Source organism: Ictidomys tridecemlineatus, chromosome 8 (genome assembly GCF_052094955.1).
Source record: "Ictidomys tridecemlineatus isolate mIctTri1 chromosome 8, mIctTri1.hap1, whole genome shotgun sequence".
NCBI lineage: Eukaryota > Metazoa > Chordata > Mammalia > Rodentia > Sciuridae > Ictidomys > Ictidomys tridecemlineatus.
The window spans coordinates 79762088-79782338 of record NC_135484.1 but is presented as its reverse complement, the minus strand read 5'-3'; the positions used below and the strand labels follow the sequence as shown (position 1 = coordinate 79782338).

At 32.5% G+C, this 20251-nt stretch overlaps 1 protein-coding gene and 1 pseudogene across 2 annotated transcripts in view; one reads left to right on the top strand and one right to left on the bottom strand.

Annotated features, from left to right (window-relative positions):
- Phip (PHIP subunit of CUL4-Ring ligase complex) overlaps positions 1-20251 on the bottom strand; it is a 122397-nt gene that overhangs the window by 94995 nt on the left and 7151 nt on the right. For both annotated transcript variants that reach the window (XM_078019701.1, XM_078019700.1), the window contains exons 5-6: positions 10386-10536; positions 10193-10291 (exon numbers count right to left, since the gene is read on the bottom strand). In XM_078019701.1, the coding sequence (XP_077875827.1) occupies positions 10193-10291; positions 10386-10536 (250 nt within the window). The remainder of the gene's footprint in view (positions 1-10192; positions 10292-10385; positions 10537-20251) is intronic.
- Positions 7748-7844, top strand: LOC120889410 (U6 spliceosomal RNA; annotated as a pseudogene).

Here is a 20251-nt window from a genome sequence, read left to right as displayed (position 1 = left end):
ATAACTATTAAAAAAAAAAAAAAAAGCCAATTCAGTAAAAGAAACCAAAGGGTTCAAAAAACAAAATTTCATTTCAGAAAAAAAATTAATTGGTTTGATACCAAGATTCTTACAATTCTCTCAAGAAATCAAATCTCTCTTCTTAAATTTAAGGATTTATCTGGCAATATATACTTGAAAGAATATACCATGTTTTATTGTTTTTAGAGTTCATATACTGAGGCACAATTCAAAAGACTGCTGTACCCAAATCAATAGGATACAGCTAGTTCAACATTAACATATAAAGAAATTCACAAAGGAGGCTGGAGTCGTAGCTTAGTGGTAGAGTATTTGCAGTAGCATGTGTGAGGCACTGGGTTTAATTTTTAGCACCACATATAAATAACAAAGTCTATTGACAACTAATAAAATATTTAAAAGAAGAAATTCGCAAAAGGAAAAGGGGCTATATAAATGTGATATAAAGTTAAATGTGTAAGATCTAAAGCAAAATAACGAAAGAACTAACTGAAGTAAGTACTCTCTCTCTAAGCTTTGGTTTTTCTCATTAATAAAGTAGGGGTACGGGGCTGGGGAAGTGGCTCAAGCGCTGGCGCGCTCGCCTGGCATGCGTGCAGCCCGGGTTCGATCCTCAGCACCACATACAGACAAAGATGTTATGTCTGCCAAATACTAAAAAAAATAAACATTAAAATTCTCTCTCCCCCTCTTAAAAAAAAAAAAAATTGGAGTACGGTACAGAGTTGCTATGAAAATAAATGGTACAAAAATGTTTTCCAAACTAAATATTTTTATACAAACATTCTATAAGTACTGACCCTCAAAAACCAAATCATTAGGTATTATAAAAGTAAATCTACCTGATTACAGTTTCTCTTCTAATCTTAAAGACTTTCATGCTGGACATGGTGGCCCATGCCTATATTCTAATTACTTGGGAGGCTGAAGCAGGTCAAAGCCAGCCTCAGCAATTGGAGGCCTTAAACAAATTAGTGAGACCCTATCTCAAAATAAAAAAGAAAAAGGGCTGGGAATGTGGCTCAGATGTTGAGTGCCCCCGAGTTCAATTCCTGGTAACAAAAAAAAAAAAAAATTTTTTTTTTCATTGAAAATCTGTTATTTATTAATGTATTCTATGATTATTAACTATCACTTTATGAAATGATTTTAGATTTCCAAAAATATAATGTGGAATAGTGTTTCCATAAGCTTTCAGTTAGATTCTTCTGATGTTAACATATTATAACTGTAGTACATAAAGCTAAGAAATTATTGTTATAATCAACTACAAATTTGATCTGAATTTCACATTTCCTATCAATGTCTTTTTTTCTTCTTTTACTGAATCTAATCCAGGATACAGCATTGAAATTTGTCATTAGCCTCTCAACTCTGTGACAGTTTCTTAAAGTTTCCTGACTTTTATGATGTGGACACGTTTGAAAACAACTGGTTAGGTTTGTTTTGTTTTGTTTTTACATTACAATTCGTAATATACCATTATACCATAATTTATCATATCTCTGATTATATATAAGGTATGTTGACACCAAATTCACATATCTTCATACATATAGTTTGTATAATGATGAGGGTCTCCTTTCACCATCCATGCAATTTCCCTTCTCTCTCCCATTCCCTCCCACCCCTATTCCCTGTCTAGAGGTAATCTTCCTCCCTTGCTCTCTCACCCAACCCCATTTTGAGTCACACACACCCCCCACCCCGCCTCCCCCGTTTATAACAGAGAAGACATTCGGCATTTGTTTTTTGGGATCGGCTAACTTCACTTAGCATAATCTTCTCTAATGCCATCCATTTTCCTGCAAATGCCATGATCTTATTCTTTTTTAGTGCTGAGTAAAATTCCATTGTGTATAAATGCCACATTTTTTAATCCATTCATCCACTGAAGGACATCTAGGTTGGCTCCACAGTTTAGCTATTGTGAACTGTGTTGCTATAAACGTTGATGTGGCTATATCCCTGTAATATGCTGTTTTTAGGTTGTTTGGGTATAGTCCAAGAAGAGGAATAGCTGGGTCAAATGGTGGTTCCATTCCCAGCTTTCCAAGGAATCTTCATATTGCTTTCCAAATTGGCTGCACAAATTTGCAGTCCCACCAGCAATGTATGAGTGTACCTTTTTCCCTCGCATCCTCGACAGCACTTGTTATTTGTCTTCATAATGGCTGCCAGTCTTACTGGAGTGAGATGCTATCTTAGAGTAGTTTTGATTTGCATTTCTCTGATTGCTAGAGATGATCAGCATTTTTTCGTATATTTGTTGATTGACTGTATATCCTTTTCCAAGAAGTGTCTTTTCAGGTTCTTGGCCCGTTTATTGATTGGATTATTTGTTTCTTTGGTGCTTATCTTGTTGAGCTCTTTATACACCCTAGAGATTAGAGCTCTATCTGATGTGTGAGAGGTAAAAATTTGTTCCCAGGATGTAGGCTCCCTGTTCACCTCACATATTATCTCTTTTGCTGAGAAAAAAACTTTTTAGTTTGAATCCATCCCATTTGTTGATTCTTGGTTTTAATTCTTGTGCTACAGGCGTCTTATTAAGGAAGTTGGGGCCTTGAGAGATACTATTTTCCCCCTCTGACTTCCTTAAGGAGCTGAAAATTGTTGCACTATTATATAAATACCTACAACTGATTACAAACTTCCTAGTTTCAAAAGATATCTAGAAAAATGTTCAAATCCTTTAATTCAAAGAATCCCTGAAGTAAGAGACTGTATCAGAATAATTTGTTTCATTTACGAAGATATAAAATTGAACATAAAACTTAAATCATTCTGGGAAATATATGATGGGGGGGAAATGGCAAGTGTTTCCTAATTACTACTGAAATTGCTAGCCAGATAAATCACAAGGGATGGAGTGTTCCTCATCATATCTATAATCTAAAAGCAAGTTTGATTTTATTATTTACCAAAAAAAATTAACACACAGTTATAAGAGTAGTAATATTTCAACTCACTTAGAAAAACTGTCATTCTTTAAAAGTTTCACCCTTTTGGTCAACCATAATTTGAAAAGAAATCCAAGCAAAATAAAAGTAAAATCTCTTTCATATATTTGGTACTTTGTCATAATAAACATTCACTTTATTTCCCTGAAATAAACTAACCCCCCTCCCAAACAAAAATACAAATACATCTTGGAAGTCTGTTTTTGAAAGGAAAAGAAGAAAAGAAATAGACTACAGAAGAAAGGCAGGGAGAAGAAAGTTAAGAAAACTAAAACCATGCCAAATGGAAATATGAAGACCATTTAGGGAAATAATTAAAAGACCAAGACAATAAAACAAAATATCTGTATCAGAAATAATTACATAAAAAGCACAAATTATAGAACTGTTATACTAGGATTATGACTAGGAATGCAGAAGAAAATGTTTTGAAAGAAAAAATACTGAAAAAACAATAATGCATTTAAATAAGTAATGAGTAGATAATCTAACTAGGTATGAACAAAGTATGAACTGAATAAAAGAATAAATAGAGAATATTAGGAAAAGAACAAGTGATAAAGGAATAAAAACCCAGACATTTAAAATCTTATAATTTATTGATATGTTCATTAATGTCAAATTACATCCTGCATGTTAAACCTTATAGATTTATAAATGAAACAATCCAACAAATAAGAAATACATAACAAAAAAATTAAATCTAAGGGTCTAGGGAAAAAACCTTCCTGATTGAATACATGTTAAACTACAAACTGCGGAATAATTTAAAGACAGTTTTGGAAACATGGCAAAATACAGCACTCAAAATGAGAAAGTAGAAGAAACTTTCTCTTCAAAGATTTGCATATAGTTTTAAGTGACTCCCTTGCTGCCTTTGTTCAAACTAGTTTCATTAGAGAATCTCATAATTTTAAACATAGATAGGATTTCAGACTTATTAGATATCTGGGCAATAATGATATTATTGAGGGCAAAGTTATTTCCTTATTGTTTCCTTACAACATTTCTAAGAAACAGATTACCCAAAACTCATTATTCTCACCCACTAAGACTAGAGAACTTAACAGCAATCTTGCACAGAAAAGTAAGTAAAACAAAAGTAAGTATATAGGTAAAAATGCCAAAAAAAAAAAGATGAGAAATGGAAGATCTAAAAGTAAAAGTTTATTTTACTAATATGATAAATGTAAGAGAAATGCAATGAAATCATTAAAAAAGATTGTTTAATGTATTATAATCTTTTTCTTAAAATAAACATGCATTAAATTAATATACAAATTTAACTTTAAAATCTATATAAATTTTAAGGTTTTTCTTTCATGATTTCTCTCTACCCATGGTTCCTTTATTACTGAAGTAAAATTATATATATGGAATAAACTATAGCTAAAAATAGGCATAATGTAGATAAGAAAGCAGAAAAGGTACTATTGGCAATTCATTAATATCTCTGAAAGTAAATGCTGCTATGCCAAGAACATACTCATGTTCTCTCTTCTACAGTAAATGAATAAATAGTAAAAAAAAAAAAAAAAAAAAAAACAGATTGATGGGATCTTTTGGCTGTTTTTTGTTGTTGTTGTTATGGTTTTTGTTAGTTATGAAAATAATATTAAAGGAAATTCTAGAGTGTTAGAAACAGCTGACCACTTTGGAGGTCCTACACTTAGACTGAACTCTAGTTTGATGTTAATAATTTAAATCAAGGACCAGGAGATATAAAGCAGTCAGGATTTATAAGCTGATTATAAAACAAAGTGACATAAAACACTGAGACAAGTATAGTTCTTAAATTGTATTAGTATAGTTTTAATATTCCAAGTGTAATAAACTGACAACCTAATTCACTCATAAACCTTAATATCTTAAAAATCAGGTTTTTTCCCCTCTACTGTAAAGCTATCCTTGGACTGTCTTTCTTCTTACTACCAATTATATAATTTTTTTAAAAACTCCATACCTACCTCTGATCTTTTATTGTGCCACTCCAATGCATCAATTACACCAATTACCTACAGCCTTTAATTTAATATTTACTAATGCTGAGGAGTTAAGCCTACAAAGAGTAAAAAACAACTCACTCATTTTGTAAAGCCTAATAGTATATTAAAGAAAAGAAAGGTAAATAAATAGATGCAAGCATGTGTCAAAACTATAGTAAAGAATTACCTAAAATCACTTAATCCTAAACAATGGCATCTAAGATTTAAAAGATGCTCATTTAAAATTTACAAAAAATAAGGGATAATTCACAGAGAAATACAAGATGTGAAGAGACAAAGGGATAACAAACCAAAACATGTCTGACTCTAAGAATTGCCAAACAGTTGCACAATGCTGGAGAGCACAAGGTACAGGTGAGAAAGGTCAATTTTCTGTGCCCCATTAAAACAACTGAGACTATTTAAAGTCACTGAAGAGAGAAGTGGAGGCAAGGCATGATCATATTTGCATTTCAAAAAGTTTAGAGAAATGGTAACTTGTCCTAGAGTTACTAGCATTGTCTGGATGCTACCATACAGAGAGGGTGCTACCAACATTTAGTGGGTGGAGTTAGAGATGCTAATAATACATTCTATAGTGCAAAGGTCATCAGCCTATTACAAAAATTTGACTTACTCCCCAAATAGTCACCACTTCCAAGGTTAAGAAACCTTGATTAGAGATAAATTCAAGGATATAATTAGACTAAGCACAGGGGATCAAATAGCATATCAGTTCTAAGAAAGCAAGAATTATGTTCTTATTAGCCAGCAACTCCTCATCCTAGTCTAGAACCAGGTATAACATAAGGAATCAACATTTAGTTGTTGAATAAATGAGTGATACCGGCAACAAGTCTAAAAATAAAATGATTTCCAGTGTTCTACTTTGGAATACCAGACAGGCAAAATTCTATTTAGTTTAAGGCAAATGTGTGATATTCAAATAAGGAGGTCCAATAATTAGCATATAGTTTAAAAACATTTCAGAAATCCAATTTAGCCATCTTAAATAATGCCCTTGCAATATAACAAAATGTTCAATAAAAAATTAACAAACCCTAAGTACAGAATGATACCCAAGAAAATAAATTTAGTGAAAAAACTTGGTGAAATATGAGTAAGGCCTGTTGTTCAGTTAACGGCAATATACCAAAGTCAGTTTAGTAGTTTTGAAAAATATACCAGATAATGTAAAATTATAACATTAGGGGAAACTGTACGAGGGGAATACAAGAACTCTTTGAAATACCTATGCAGCTTTTCAATAAATAATATCCTATTCCAAAATTAGAATAAAACCCAACTATCCCAAAAACCCAATTATCCCAAATGTGTTAAAAGTTCATATCAGGGATCTATATTAAACAATTAAATCTGTACCATAAGAAAAGCTAAAATGCTAAGTTTCTATGAATGAAGAAAGAGCAAAGAAAACTTTTAAAAAGTAGCCAGAAAATGGCAAAGCGAAATCAACCAAAGAAATAAGTCAATATGACAAACACTCATATTTCTATAACAAATTCTTTTCAGCTATACTCGGACAGCTTGAAATGATTACTGCATCACTATGCAGGAAAACTACTCATCCAAAATTTTAAAAAACTAAAAAAAGAAAAAAAAAAATCAATGACTTTTTCTATCACTTTCCTGTTCAAAACTCATAACAATGATTGTCAAACTGTACATCAGGTGAACTGTGATAAGACATAACAATAATTTATGACTATATAGTCATTTTGACCAGTCCAGCGTCTCTTAAGCAATTTCAAAGAAATATGTGAATAGAAATTTTTTTAAAGTTGGCAAAACTGACATTCTAGTCGAGGAATTTCTTAATATAAAGAGGTAAGATCTTCTTGAAAATATGAATGGAAGAGAAAAATATTTTTAACTTAAATTATAACAATCAAATAGGATTCATAAAGGTACATCAATGATCAGCTTGGTATTTAATGTTTTTACACATCACAGAAAAACAAACTGATATAAAACACATAAAAGAGGACAAGAGAGGCTAAAATGAGAAAGTTTTGTATTTGTTCAACTGAAGTCTTAGAGAAGGAAAAATGGAGCCTATTATTTTAAAAGATAATGGCTGAGAATATTCCAGTTTCAATAAAAGACATTACAAATTCAAAAAGACTAATAAGTTCAAACAAGATACATAAAAGACACTGACACCAAAACACACTGTAGTCAAACTGCAGAAAATCAAGGAAAATAAAAATCTTTTATTTAAAGCAACCAGAGTATCACTTCCAAAGTAATAACAGAAGATTTAAATACAAATATATAATTACACGAAAAGGACTAAATGTTCCACACAAAGTACAAAGATTGTCATATTTTTAAAGCCATTTCTTAATGCCATTTTTAAGAGATAAGGAAAATAAGATTAAAAAAAAGTAAAACAATGGAAAACGACATATATAAAGATCAAACATGTAACTGTATTAATGATTATCAGTAAATAATTATCTAGGAGAAAAAGAAATAAGAGTTGGAGAGGAACAAAGATGGAACATAACAGGAGGGTGGAGGTGCAGGGAAAGGATATAATTAAAATATGAAGGTCTCTGAAAGTCAGGAATTGACTTAGTGGTAGATGTAATACAATATCATTAAAAATATTATGGGACTGGATTGTGGCTCAGCGACAAGAGTGCACGCCTAGCACGGGCAAGACCCTGGGTTCAATCCTTAGCACCACATAAAGATAATATAAAGGTATTATGTCCAACTTCAACAAAATATTTTTAAAAAAATATTATAATCGTGCAGCACAAATACTAAAATTGGAACAATACAGAGAAGATTAGCAAGGCCCCTGCGCAAGGACGACACACAAATTCGTGAAGTGTTCCATATTTTTAAAAACAAAAGACCCAGAATAGCAAAAGCAATTCTAAGCAGGAAGAGTGAAACAGGCGGTATAGCGATACCAGACTTCAAACTATACTACAGAGCAATAGTAACAAAAACAGCATGGTACTGGTACCAAAACAGGCGGGGGAACCAATGGTACAGAATAGAAGACACAGAGACCAATCCACAAAATTACAACTATCTTATATTTGACAAAGGTGCTAAAAGCATGCAATGGAGAAAGGATAGCATCTTCAACAAATGGTACTGGGAAAACTGGAAATCCACATGCAACAAAATGAAACTGAATCCCTTTCTCTCGCCATGCACAAAAGTTAACTCAAAATGGATCAAGGAGCTTGATATCAAATCAGAGACACGGCGTCTGATAGAAGAAAAAGTTGGCTCCAATCTACATATTGTGGGGTCGGGCTCCAAATTCCTTAATAGGATACCCATAGCACAAGAGTTAAAAACAAGAATCAACAAATGGGACTTACTCAAACTAAAAAGTTTTTTCTCAGTAAGAGAAACAATAAGAGAGGTAAATAGGGAGCCTACATCCTGGGAACAAATCTTTACTCCTCAAACTTCAGATAGAGCCCTAATATCCAGAGTATACAAAGAACTCAAAAAATTAAATAAGAAAACAAATAACCCAATCAACAAATGGGCCAAGGACCTGAACAGACACTTCTCAGAGGAGGACATACAAACAATCAACAAGCACATGAAAAAATGCTCACCATATCTAGCAGTCAGAGAAATGCAAATTAAAATCACCCTAAGATACCATCTCACTCCAGTAAGAATGGCAGTCATTATGAAGTCAAACAACAAGTGCTGGAGAAAATGTGGGGAAAAGGGTACATTTGTACATTGCTGGTGGGACTGCAAATTGGTGCGGCCAATTTGGAAAATAGTATGGAGATTCCTCGGAAAGCTAGGAAGGGAATCACCATTTGACCCAGCTATTCCCCTTCTCGGACTATTCCCCAAAGACCTTAAAAGAGGGTATTATAGGAATACAGCTACATCGATGTTCATAGCAGCACAATTCATAATAGCAAGACTGTGGAACCAACCTAGAAGCCCTTCAATAGATGAATGGATAAAAAAATGTGGTATTTATACAAATGGAGTATTACTCAGCACTAAAAAATGACAAAATCATGGCATTTGCAGGGAAATTGATGGCACTAGAGCAGATTATGCTAAGTGAAGCTAGCCAATCCCTAAAAAACAAATGCCAAATGTCTTCTTTGATATAAGGAGGGCAACTAAGAATAGAGCAGGGAGGAAGAGCATGAAAAGAAGATTATCATTAAACAGGGACGAGTGCGGGGAGGGAAAGGAAGAGAGAAGGGAAATTGCATGGAAATGGAAGGAGACCCTCATTGTTATACAAAATTACATATAAGAGGAAGTGAGGGGAAAGGGAAAAAAAACAAGAGAGAAATGAGTTACGATAGATGGGGTAGAGAAATGGGAGGGGAGGGGGGATAGGAAGGGGATAGGAAGGGCAGCAGAATACAATAGACACTAGTATGGCAGTATGTAAAACGTGGATGTGTAACCAATGTGATTCTGCAATTTGTATACTGGGTGAAAATGGGAGTTCATAATCCACTTGAATCAAATGTATGATATGTCAAGAGCTTTGTAATGTTTTGAACAACTAATAATAAAAAAAGAAAAATAAATAAAAAATTTTAAAAAACTGAAAAAAAAATTTTATAATCAACTTCTTCATATGTTCTTGAGTAAAAGAAAGACACAATAAAGGGAGAACAGAATAAGATTACTATTACAGTGTTACATAGTATGCTGAAAGGAAGAAAGGTGGAAAATGGAAGCAATTAAGTCTAGTTCAGAAAATGCTATATCAATCCCAGGTAAAACAAGGATCTAGAAATAGTTGAAGTGAAAGAAATATTGAACTCAAGAGGAAGACCTATCTGCAACAGTTCTTTGAAATTTTATAGACAAAAATATGCACAGTACTTACAGATAATCAAACTGCTTTTGTTTTCTACAGTAACAAATCTGAATTTTGATACTGACATACTAAACTCAATCTAATAACATCCAGTTTAGTAAAAAAGTTTTGTAAAAATAAAACACTAAAGAGCTAATTAGCTTACACAAGGAACAATGTATATGTTCCATAATTACACATTATTATGACTTTGTTATTAACACTATTAATGTAAGAAAAAATCTGATAGTTCTTTCCTCTTTGAATGCTGATGCATATAATATGAGGTTCTGTGACAGCACAGTAAATAAAAAAACTTTTTATTTTCAAATACTATTTACCAAGAGGATGTCAATTACAAAACGAACTCAACTCACCAATGCTGGGTGGGCTACCATAGTTAATTGGTGACTCAGGTGGTCTTCCACAGTGCAATGCAGCCAGAGCAGATCCTTTCCATACAACATGCTTGCAGCCTATTAAACACACATATTTTTATGAATACAAAGATAGGACACAAAAACAAAGTGAGAAAAAGAATGTCTAAATTATACTGGAATATTTTCTTACTTTTATTTGTACGTAGCAAGGACTGTCTTCCAGCTCCTAATAAAGTTTGTACTCCAGGAACACTTTGAGGAATTTCTTGTTCAAGAAGTGGTCCTAGTCGATGACATATTTGCAGCAAATGATCAGGTGCTAGATGTCTGTAATACTTCACCTGTTATGTGAAAGACAAACAAAAATATTTGTTATGTAAAAGTATATAATTCTTTACATTAAATAAAATACACTTTTGGCTAGTCAATATTTTGTTTTACTCAAGTGGAATGTAAAACCACTTGTTTCATAAAAAATAGCCGCACTAACCATCACTTAGTCCGCTGAAGACCAAAAAAAAAAAGCTAAAAACTAATATAACCTAAATGTAGCAATATATGAATTAACAGATGCTAATCAATGCTAATGCTAAAAAACATAGCCATTATATATTTCAGTTTATCACTTGGATTTTTCAAGAACTTTAAGAAACAACCAAAGAAAAAAATCATCCAACTATAAAAGACAATAAATGTTTTTGAGACCCTGATATTATGAAGAAAATCTCCAGAATAATTAAGAATTAAATAATTGGGGTTGTGAGTGTGGTTTAAGCGGTAGCGCTCTCGCATGGCATGCATGCAGCCCGGGTTCCATCCTCAGCACCACATACAAACAAAGGATGTTGTGTCTGCCGATAACTAAAAAATAAATATTAAAATTCTCTCTCTCTAAAAAAAAAAAAAAAAAAAAAAAGAATTAAATAATTGACAAGTTTATATTCTCATTACAAAACTTAAGAACACTTAATATCTACACCGAATTTTATAACTTACCAAAAATCTTTTTATAAAAGGCAAAATTCCAACTCTTGCTTTAGTCAAGTTTCAAATATAAAATAAACCTAACTACCATAAAAACTTTAAGAACAACTCCAAAACACTGATGAATTTCTGTTAGCATTTGAAACCAATTATGAAATGCTTATATTTTTATACTCTTGTCTTTAAAGAAATGAGCAGTTATGTCAGTTAAGTACCTAACTGCACCATAAAAGGTGTTTTCAAAAGCATGTTCTAGAAACCCCTGGAGGTTTTACAGATTAAAAAAAATGAATACCATTGATACTTCATTTCCTTTTTTACTACATATATGACTTCAGATATCACAAAGATTGAATGTAGAAACTGATATGGAATTCTAACAGTCCTGTATTAATCTAGACACGAAAGATCGACAAAAATGTAAAACAACACCTCTCCTCACAGAAGTTTTTATAAAATTTATACTATTATTTGTATTAACATGAAAGTATTCACTAGGCTTCTAATGTGTTAAGTGGTTAAGTCACTATTATGGTAAATACCAATAAATTATAACCCACATAAAGGGACCTCAATAATATTTAGTGTAAAGGAGTTCTGAGACCAAGCAGTTTCAAAACTGCTCTCCAATTCATGAGTTTTTAAGATGAATTTTTTATGATAAGACTAATGAGGAGTAGATAAGGAATTAAACCATTTCATTCCATCCTGTATTATCTATAACACACCACTGCACAAGACCATGAGTGATATTCTTTAAAAGTTGGTTATTACACTTCCTACTAAGCTGGAGCCAAAAAGGGAAACCCATCTTACTCTTCATCATAACATACTGCTGTTGTGGATAAGATGGAGTCATACTGTCACACTTTGATCATTTTAAACTGCAGAGTCTGGCACATAGTAGGTAGTTAAAAAGTCTTGGCAGAATCAAAAACTTTACAAAAAGGCGTTCTAATAAAACATGCATAATGCAAATTTTCACACTACATACCTAGTTGGAGATTTTAAAAGTCCACTGACATTAAGAAATCTTCAGATACATCTATTTAATTTTATTTCAACCACAATTTTCTAAACTTTAGCTACAACACCCCTTTTTTCCATAATATCATATTCACTTAGAACATTTTCCAGAAACTGCTAGTATGTTAAATAAAACTGACATTTGGGCTGAGATTGTGGCTCAGAGGTAGAGCGCTTGCCTGACCAATGTGAGGCACTGGGTTCGATTCTCAGCACCACATATAAATAAATGAATAAAATAAAGGTCTATCAACAACTAAAAAAAAAAAATTAAAAAACCTGACATTAAAAAGTATTTAGAAGAAAATATAACAAAATATGAGAACTTAAAACTATATTTACACTTTTCTCTGATCTTTTCCAGTATGTTCTTCACCTCTACTGCATAGTAAGGTGAATATGGTTTCCAAAATATTTCAAAATAGCTAGAGGGATGACTTTAAATGTTCTTAGCATAAAGAAATGATAAATTTATGAGGTGATAGATATGCTAAATACCCTAATTTGATCATCACATAAGGTATATATGTATCAAAATAACACAGTGGCCGGGTGGGATGTGCACGCCTGTGAACCCAGCAATAGGAAGGATTAAAGGAGGAGGAGTTGCCAGTCTCAGCAACTTAGCAAATTCTGCCTCAAAATAAAAAATAAAAAGACTGGGGATATAGCTCCGTGGTAAAGTACCCTGGGTTCAATCCCTAGTACAAAAACAAAAAGCATACACTGTAACCTCATAAATATGTAGAAACATTTATATGTCAATTAAAAACAAAATTTAAAAGTTATAAAAGATAAAATTTAAATGAAAAAGTCTAGAATATTTTTAAGGTCCCTTTCAGTTCTAAACTTATATGTGATAATTATTTCAATGTAATTTCTTAAATGCTCAAAATTCCTTTAAAAATTTATACTTCAGCTGTGTGTGGTGGCACACACCTGTAATCCCAGTGGCTCAGGAGGCTGAGGCAGCAGGATCCGGAGTTCAAAGCCAGCCTCAGCAAAAGCGAGGCACTAAGCAATTCAGTGAGACCCTGTCTCTAAATAAAATATAAAAATACAAAATAGAACTGAGGATGTGGCTCAGTGGTTGAGTGCCCCTGAGTTCAATCTCTGGTACCCACACCACCCTCCAAAATTATACTTCAAAAAAATAAAGTTCATTACTTACTAACTTCAGTTCTGTGATGATTCTGTTGATAGGCTGCTGGCAAAAATATCTTTTCAGGTACAGAACCTGAAAATCTGTACTGCAGAATTCTATCTTTTTTATGAGTTACTTTGTCTAAAGCTTTCTTGGATAATATATTTTGATTTTTCAAAAATCAACTTTCACTTCAGTTCTTAAACTCCTGATATTTTCTCCAGCTTTTGAGACTTTATAGAAGCTGATTCCTATGCTGGCAATCTTCTTTTTAACACACCCACTTCCACACCTCAATTTCTTTCATGTTTTAATCTATATGCCTCACTGACTTCCATGACCTATTCACAACTCTGCCCCTTCTTTATGTACATTCTTTGAGTTTCAGTAGGACATTATATTCCTTTTCAAATGTTCCTTCATCTCCTGGCATTCTGTAGTATTTATCAAATTAATTGTTCTTAATAAACTTGTTACTTAACCTTCAGTGGAAATCTAATATCTATGATTCTCATTTACAGAAACACACAGGTCCTTGCCCAATCTGGGGATTCAAAAGACCCTTTCACTAATACTAAAATTGCTAGTTAACTTGTTCATATCCTATAGAAAAGATATAGGATTAAACCTTGTTTATCTGTCTACATGGTATCTAACGTAGTACTTGAAGTTAAGTGCTTAATAAACTATTAGATAATTAAACACATGAGAAAATGTAAAAATTGGGGCTGGGGTTGTGGCTCAGTGGTACAGCACTTGCCTAGCATGTGTGAGGCACTGGGTTCAATTCTCAGCACCACATATAAACAAATAATTAAAGGTCCATCAATAACTAATAAAAATATTTTTTAAAAAAGAAAATGTAAAAATTACTATTTCACTGCTAAAAAACCAAAACATTTTCATCACCTATCCTAGCACATAAAAATAAAGCAAAAAAATTTTATATTTACATAGTCTAATGATTCTAATGGTTTTAGTCACTTTTTAAAGCCACAAAACACATTTTCAAACAAAATTTTAGACAAAACAAAGTTACAAAGCATTCTTACTTAAGCATCAGGGATACAAATTTCTCAATGCCTGACTCTACACTTGGTTCCTCTTAGCACTCTCTGGGGTATTTGCCACAAGAGGATCACAAATGGATCTCTGGAAAGAATGGTGAAAACAGACTAAAAACATTCTGTATTATCATTGCTCTCCCAAGAAATAACTGTTTTGAGTCAGTTCTCTTCCCCAACCCTGATTTTTTTTCAAGATATGTTATCCAAGAGGGCAAAGCTGAAGCTGTTTTCTCATAAAATCTATAAGGCCACCAGCATTTGTATTTATCCTACATCTTATTAACATAATTGCCCCTATTAATATCTAAGATCTAATCCCCCTAATGCTTTGAATCCTAACTCAAAAGTATTTTATACCAACACCTAAATGGACTATCCCAACAACCAAATTCTCTAACTTAATGGAAATCCTAAACTATAAATCAGTCCTCCACAATCCTTATGTTTCCCCCTTCCTTAACATCTCCACCTACATTTAAACATGCTCACTCTTCTTTCAACTTGGGCAAAAACCAAAAATCCTGACTTGACTTCTCTAACCCATCCCTTCTCAACATTAATACCCCAGCTATCACTTTCCCTTTCTTTTCCTCTTTAGAAACATGGTTTTTAAAAAATAGTCTATGGTCAGTCTCATCTCATCTCTCACTCTCACTTCAACCTACTCCATACAAGCTTTCATCCTCCTGACATTAGAAGGGCTCTTACTAAAAGTTCACCTTACTTAATTGTTGACAAATCTATACTATCTCAGTATTTCTAACCCAGTTGAACTTTCATTCACTCCTTTGCAAACCCTACTTTCTCTTAACATCTGCCATACTCCTTGGTTTTCCTCCTATCTCTTTAACCATTCCTTCTCTTTGTCCTTTATAGGCTATCCTCTTCTACCTAGCCATTAAATGAAGTTCCTTAAAGTTCTAGGTCCCAGAACCCAAATCCAGACCCTCTTTTCCTCCCAAAATTCAACACTGACCCCCAAAACGTTCCCTACCTTGATGAACATCAACACTATCTTTCCAAACTTAAATCTGGAACAAGGAGTCATAACTTTTCTCACTGCTTGGGCCTCCCACCTATCCCACCCCCAGTATCCAATCTGTCACCAAATGCACCTTTTTCTTCTTATTCTTAAACCTATCTACCTCTATCTCCATAATAACAGCCTGCCCAAAAGTTCAAATAATCTTCGCAACAAACTCTATCTTTCCCATACTTACTCATGCCTTTCACCTTATCCAACTCTATTTTCTATATTGCAAATAAAATTCTTTCCAAAACACACATTTGATCAAGTCACCTCTAAACTTAAAACACTACAGAGGCTTTCCTTGCTCTTTTTAGATACTAATCCAAATTCCTAAAATGGTCTACTTATCTGGCACATTCCCGTTCCCCACTCTAGCTCTCACTCCACAATTCAGATACAATGGTAGGTTCTTTACCTACACTCTTTCCTGTCAGGCTTTTTCCATGTGGCACACTTTCTGCATTTCTGACACCCCTCTTGTCCAAACAACTCTTCTATATGCTTCAGATAGTCCCTCCAATGTAATTTCCTTTGTTCTTTACAAAGACTCTTTTCTCTGTTGCACTTTCCATGATTCCTTTTTAATTCACATCAGTTTGTGATTATGCATTTAGAGTTTAAGATTATATATCTGAGGCTTTTCTTCTCTATTTTACCAGAAACTACAAAAAAAAAAAAAAACAGGGGCCCTGAATTTTTTTGCTCTCAACTACTTTATGTACACACACATATAGCAAGCAAACTTTTTAAAAAATAAAAGTATACTTTTCTACTGCCTTGTTCTAAATCTTCTTTATACACACATGAATTATACTCATGTTCTTCATAAATATTAAACCATGTCACTATGACCATTTAAAACGTAAAACAACTTTTAACAGTTAAAACTGTTTATGGTTATACATGACCTTTTTTTAAATATCTTTTTTTTTTATGTGATGCTGAGGATTGAACCCAGTGCCCCACACATGCGAGGCAAGCACTCTACCATTGATCTACAGCCCCAGCCCTACAAATGACTTTTAATTTCCAAGTTAGTAGGAACCTCATCTTTAATTTTAACTTAAGGCTTTTAGTTTAAATTAGCTTTTTATTTTATTAGAAAATTATTAAAAGGAAGACATTAAGTCACACTGTAATAAAATCCTTAAAACATGACTATATTTGGATTCTCAGTATCTGTTGTACACTATTATTTAGTAAGACTCATTACTTTCTGTAACCATAGTAGCTGTTTTCAAACTTAAGATATTCAACACATAAAGGTATGACCAAATTATAAAACTAAGTATGAAAAAAATGATTATGTATAAATATATTTGATTAAATATATATACATAAATACATGATTAATAACCCACTAACATAACTAACATATTGATTCCACACTATAAATGCAAGGCCCTACGGTAAATGTGGTTACATACTGTTAACTATTCCTATTCCATAAAGAAATTATTTCCCAAAAAATACAGCAACCATTCTATGGTTACACACAATAACTGTATAGTAGAGGTAGTCAAATTAAGATATTCTAGCATTAGAACTTATATTCATACTGCCTCATGAATTACCTGATGCTTCAAAATATATTTATGCACTAATGGGCAAGAGAAAAACAAGTGATATTTTGAATAGTTGTCAACACACATTAAGCCAGAAAAAAAATATATTTTACCATTCACTTTCACTACTAAAAAAAAAAAAACTAGAATAAAAGCATAAATGCTTATAAGCTAAAAGGAATACTCTCTTTTAAAATCTAAGGGTAAAAGTAGAAGATACAACTACAGTGATATGTTGACAATCCTAAAAAGCCTCCTAAAATGGCCGTAAGAATTCAATGTGACGAACCTAACATTTTTAAGATTATTTTTTAATTTGAAATTTGTTATAAATGGATTAAAGTTACTAATCCCTTAAAATTTGATTACTATAAAAATTTTTCAAATTAGTTGTGCTCAAATTTAACACATGCCCCTTTTGATGAACAAACACCCGTTTATCTCTTCCCTCCATGAAGAGCCTGCTTTATGGATGCTACCCTTGATGCTACCCCATTGAGATTCACTACTCTACAGGCTTAACCAGAGGCTCATGGAAGCTTTTTCAAACTTCTTATATACCTTCCACCTCCATTCTCAATTGAGAATTACTTGCTACGGTAAAAGAAATCTTTGGTTACCTGTCTATAATTAATGGTTAAAATATGAATTAAACAAAGGTATTCTTTTTTAAAATATCATGCTACATTATCCAAAGTACAGATCAGCAAGCATGGGTCAGATTTTAGGTTTCAGGAGCTACCCACTATTTACATTAAAAAAAAAAAAAACTTTAAAAATGTATTTTTAAAAAGTCATTCTTACCTCAGGTCTTACAAAACAAGTTTCTTACACAATTTATCCAAAACAGCTATAGTATACCAACTATTCCTCTGAAGAATAATCCACAGTTCTAGCTATGTTTCTAAGAGCAAAGATTATAGAACTCTGTGAAACAGAGGCAACTCTCTTCATCCCTTGTCCATCTTGTCCCAAATCATAGACCCTTATCATTCCTTTATCACATTTTACATAAAACTATTTCTAGAATTTCAAGTGGAATTTGAATACTACGATCATCTTTTGAGGATGTGAACTGTGAAGCCTAGAAGGAAAATGGCTTAGTATGTTATTTTATATAAACAGCTATCCTTTCTAGCCAAGAAAAGTTTGCCATTATCATAAGGTACTGTTAAAACTTAATACAATATAAAGGATCTGAAAGACACTGCTTTCCACCAGACATCATTAAGAACTTTCCTAAGTAATTTTTAAAGAAAAATTAGTAATTTTGAAGGAAATATGATACAAACATCCTGGATTTAAACTTGCTAACCAGAAGCATGGAGAAAACACTCTTTTGCTACCAGATATTGAACCTAGGGGCGCTTAACTACTGAGCCACATGTCCAGCCTTTTTTGTATTTTATTTAGAGAGGGGGAGGGGGGTCTCACTGAGTTGCTAAGTGCCTCAATAAGTTGCTGAGGCTGGGTTTGAACTCTCAATCTTCCTGCCTCAGCCTCCCTAGTTACTGGGATTACAGACATGCACCATAACCAGCTGGAGAAAATATTTTTAAACTTCAGTGTCCCCTCATCTATATGAATTGGCATGCAACAGCCATCACATCAGAAGGTAGTCATAATTTATTAAATTATTTTCAACATATGATGTTCTTAGCATAGAACCTGACCATGAGAGTCAGCTATACTCTATATCATGAACTACATGTTGACCCTTTATGTTGGGGGTGGGGGGGGGAACCCCTCAAAAAGGGAGAAAAGTTTTTTAATATCTTTTCAACAAATTGTTTAAAATAAGGTTAGATCAATTAAGACTTTATGAAAATAAGATCCAACTAATGTTTGGCACCAGTATAATCTGTCTTGTCTTGGCTATTCAATTCATCCTTACGTCTTCAATACTCATAAAATGTCAGTTTTTTGGATATTTTTTTCCCATTTTTTTGTTGTTGTTTTCATTGCTAGTTCAAACCCAGGGACTCACACATACTAAACAAGCAATCTACCACTGGGCTAAATCCCCAGCCCAGCATTTCACTTTCTTTTCACAATTCTGTCCAACCTAAAGACCTCTGTTGTTCATTTCATTTTGATTTAACACTAGTATAATAGAATACAATTCTTATTTTTATGACTATTCTACTCTATGATAAAATTACAAACTATTTACTATTTAATTACTCTATAAGACAGCACCTAATATTCTCGAAATTTCCAAACTTCAACAATTATAAATCTGTTACTACTATAACAAAGTATGGGTTAATTTTTATCTATAACCTTTATAGCTAAATGCATATTTCTGACTTTTTTTTTTTGCTGTAATAGCTTCTCCACAGAGTGATACTTAATTTGTGTCACTGTTTTGAAACTTGTTTAAACATCATTATCAAATAAACTGAAGGATTCCCTATCTCATAAGTAAAGAAAGCTGAAGTTCAAAAGTAACACAATTTGTTGAAGGACATACATTTAAAAAATTAAAAAGTGAATCAAGCCCACGTTTCCTAATTACAAGTTTATAACTTTTATTACATTACTAATTCCTCCTCAGAACTTTAATCTCCCCTCATCATCACACAAGCTTGATCACTAAAAACTTATTAGAGCCTACATGTCAAGTCAAATCCTTTAAGTTAACTATTTTCAGAACTCTTAAATGCCTATAATTTCTTTATAACTAGAAATGTATGAGAATTAATATAAAACCTTATTAAAGTATCATAATTAAACTTAGCGGTCTATTTACTCTTAAGTACTTGTGAATTTAAAAAAAATAGCTTGAAAGTCTTATTTCCACAATTTAGTCAACCATGAAGAACTCATTTGGTAATTCAATTCAAATTATCAATACAAATACCAATAAAAATTTGTCATTTAAATAGAATGCAAAACACACTCTTACATATTGTATTCATTATAATCTGATTGCATCTTGCTTATAAAACAAAACCAAAACCTATTCAGGTTTCCATAAACCAAATTAGGAATACTCTGCTAACTCACTTAAAACATATATAAACACACACACATGCGTGACAAAACATTTGAAGTTTCGTTTTTAAGTCAAGTCATATTTGCTAATAAGCAAAATTTATGCAATAAGAAATCCTTTTTAAGACATCATGTGCATTACATTTTGATTTAACACTAGTATTAAATCAGGTGAAAAAAATCACTGTCTACTAATTTAAAGATGGAAAAATCCTTCAATTCTTAAAATCTTAAGAATACAAC